The following is a 3,008-nucleotide window of genomic DNA, read 5'->3' on the forward strand; positions in this document are numbered from 1 at the left end:
CAGAGAAACTTCCTAGGAACTTAATGTGATGGTCAGAGCAAGAGGTCATTGGGACGCATATTAAGACAATGACAGTGAGAATGAAGAATAAATTCAGGGCTACAATCCATGGAATTTAACAACTGGAATAATGGGGAGAGAGGGTTGTTAATGAAAAGAAACTACTAAGGTTTTAAGTTTAGAACAAAGGCCCTAGTGCAATTATGAGGAGTAATAAGATTTGGTTTAAATATATTGAGTATGGGGCCTTCCAGGTGCCATGTGGAGTTGTAGGAGACAGCTGAAAATATTCCTCTGGAATTTGGGAAGAGATCCGAGGATCTATGGAGGGCAGGCTATTGGACTAGAGAGAAGAAAGGTGTGTTTTTTGTTTTTTGTTTTTTGTTTTTGGTCACACCTGGAACTGAAAGCTCTCGTTTCCAGACTTTTCCCTATTACCAGTATTTATTGCTGGACTGTAACTTCCGCCCCAAATTCTTGGCTCATTGTGACACAAAGGCCACTGCCAGGTGGCTTTCAGGTACCTCAGTGTGTCTGGGTGTGAGGCGTCACAGCTGAATAAGAAGTCTGCGGACCGTGAGTCACTGATTGTCCCCCCTTCTGCCACTGTGGAGACAAGAGCACAGGATAAGCCTAACAGACACCCTGAGGAAAAGCACCAGCGGAAGGAGGGTGCGCTCCCCTCCCCACCTCACCTACCCCCTCAACCCAGCTTCCTACCCCACAGCTGCCTCAGATCCGGGCTAACGCTGCCACAGAACCAACCCCGCTGCCCTTGGAACATGGCGCCGCCTTCACAAAAAAGACGAGAAAAGACGGGTAGAGCTGAGCTCGCTGATTGGTCCCAAGCCGAAGCCGACCTCAATGATTGGTTCTTAGGATCAGGGCGGGAAAGGCCTGAGGCACCTGGAGAAAGATTGGAAACAAACACACAGATGACCAACTATTTGGTTTGTTTAGAAGTCTGTCGCCTTTTCACTGATACCCGGGAGTTCTCTTGCTTGTGAGTTTTAAACCCTGAATATTAACATAGATATTGTGCTGTATTCTACAGACATGGACACAGATTTCTCAACATCAAGTACTATTTTGAAGTGAAACTCATATTTTCATTTCGTCTAGAAATGTTTTAATTTGAATCTCTAAAAGATGAGTTTTTAAAAAACAACCACAATGCTATTATAATCCTTTGAAATTTTCTTTATGATTCAAGTATATGGTCAAGTGTTCTGTGTGTGTTTAAAAAGAATGTTCTACGGCTGTTAAATATTCTGGGGTATAGAGTGCAGTGTTCTATGTATGTTCATTGGGTCAAGTTTGTTAATTACATTGCCTAGTTCTTCCATCGGAGCTCTGGTAGCATAGTGGCTAAAGCACTTGACTGCTAACCAGAAGGCTGGCGGTTCAAACCCACCAGCCACTCCTCGGAAGGAAGGTTGGGCAATCCTACTTCCGTAGTGATACTGCCTCGGAAACCCAAGGAGGGGTCGCTATGAGTCGGGGCCGACTCGACGGCACACAACAACAACAACAACAAGTTCTTCCATCAGTTACTGAGAGAGGCATGCTACTTGTGGATGTGGCAGTTCTTCTTGTAGGTCTTTATTTTTATTTTATATATTTTGAAATTATGTTGTTAGGGACATACAAATGTATCATTGTTATTACTTTGTAGTTGACTGAACTATTAAGCACTTAAGTGTGAAAGGCAAAACTTTAAATATATACAGTAAAATGGAGAACATATTTCTGACCACAGGGTTTGTTGTTGTTAGGTGCTGTTGACTCCCTTTTGACTCATAGCAACCCCATGTGACAGAGTGGGTCTGCCCCATAGGGTTTTCTAGGCGGTAGTCTTTACAGGACTGCTGCTTCTTGCAGTCAAGCAGCAGTCAAGAAATCAGAGGACCTACTGCACTGGGCAAATCTGTTGCAAAAGGCCTCTTTAAAGCGCTGAAGAGTAAAGATATCTCTTTGAAGACTAAGGTGTGCCTAACCCAAGCCACAATGTTTTCAATCACTTTATATGCATGTGAAAGCTGGACAATGAATAAGGAGGACCGAAGAGGAGTTGATGCTTTTGAGTTGTAGTGGTAGCAAAGAATACTGAAAGTGCCATGGACTGCCAGAACTAATAAATCTGTCCTGGAAGAAGTGTAACCAGAATGCTCCCTGGAAGCGAAAATGGTCAGACTTCGTCTCACCTACTTTGATCATGCTGTCAGAAGGGACCATTCCCTGGAGAAGGATGTCATGCTTGGTAAAGTGGAGAGTCAACGAAAAAGGGGAAGGCCCTCAACAAGATGGATTGACACATATCAATCTGGAACAATAATCTCAATATAGCAAGAATTGTGAGGTTTGTGCAGGATCAGGCAGTATTTCGTTCTGTTGTACATAGGGTCGCTATGAGACAGAGCCGACTCAAGGGCACCTAACAACGCAACAACAATAACAATCTTTACAGGAGCAGATCACCAGCTCTCTCCTAGCAGGTTCAAATCACCAACCTTTCAGTTAGCAGCCAAGGATTTAACCATTGCACCACCAGGGCTCCTTGACCTTTTTATAAACAATACCCAACCAATATTAACTGTGAAAGAAAAGATAAATAAATTTGACTACATTAAAATGATAAACTTCTGTTCATCAAAGACACCATAACTGGGGTGAAAATACAAGGGTTGTTGTTGTTGTTATGTGCCGTGGAGTCAGACCCAACTCATAGCAACCCTTCCTTGAGTTTCTGAGGCAGTATCACTACGGAAGTAGATCGCCCCATCTTCCTTCCTTTCTTGGAAGGGGATCTATGTAGGAGATCCTGGATAGAGAGGGAGAACAATGTGGAAGTGCGGTGTAGTAAATTACTTAGTGTGGCTTTTCTACCCATAAGTCTTTGTAAACTCCAAGGTGGGAATTGGTATTAGCAACTGAGGAGATCCTGATTTTAAAGTCGCCCACCTGGGTTATTTCTGTTGGGCGTGGCACAATACAATGTTCTGGGAGGT

The 3,008-nt window shown here is 43.5% G+C and overlaps 1 protein-coding gene across 1 annotated transcript in view; it reads right to left on the reverse strand.

Annotated features, from left to right (window-relative positions):
- TERB2 (telomere repeat binding bouquet formation protein 2) overlaps positions 1-784 on the reverse strand; it is a 26,328-nt gene extending 25,544 nt beyond the window's left edge. The window contains exons 1-2 of the mRNA XM_007935230.1: positions 721-784; positions 525-606 (exon numbers count right to left, since the gene is read on the reverse strand). Coding sequence (XP_007933421.1) covers positions 525-606; positions 721-784 — 146 coding nt within the window. The remainder of the gene's footprint in view (positions 1-524; positions 607-720) is intronic.
- Positions 785-3,008: the final 2,224 nt, after the last annotated feature.

The sequence above is a fragment of the Orycteropus afer genome, unplaced genomic scaffold (assembly GCF_000298275.1).
Source record: "Orycteropus afer afer isolate SDZICR_OR568_19922 unplaced genomic scaffold, OryAfe1.0 scaffold00026, whole genome shotgun sequence".
Taxonomy (NCBI): Eukaryota; Metazoa; Chordata; class Mammalia; order Tubulidentata; family Orycteropodidae; genus Orycteropus; species Orycteropus afer.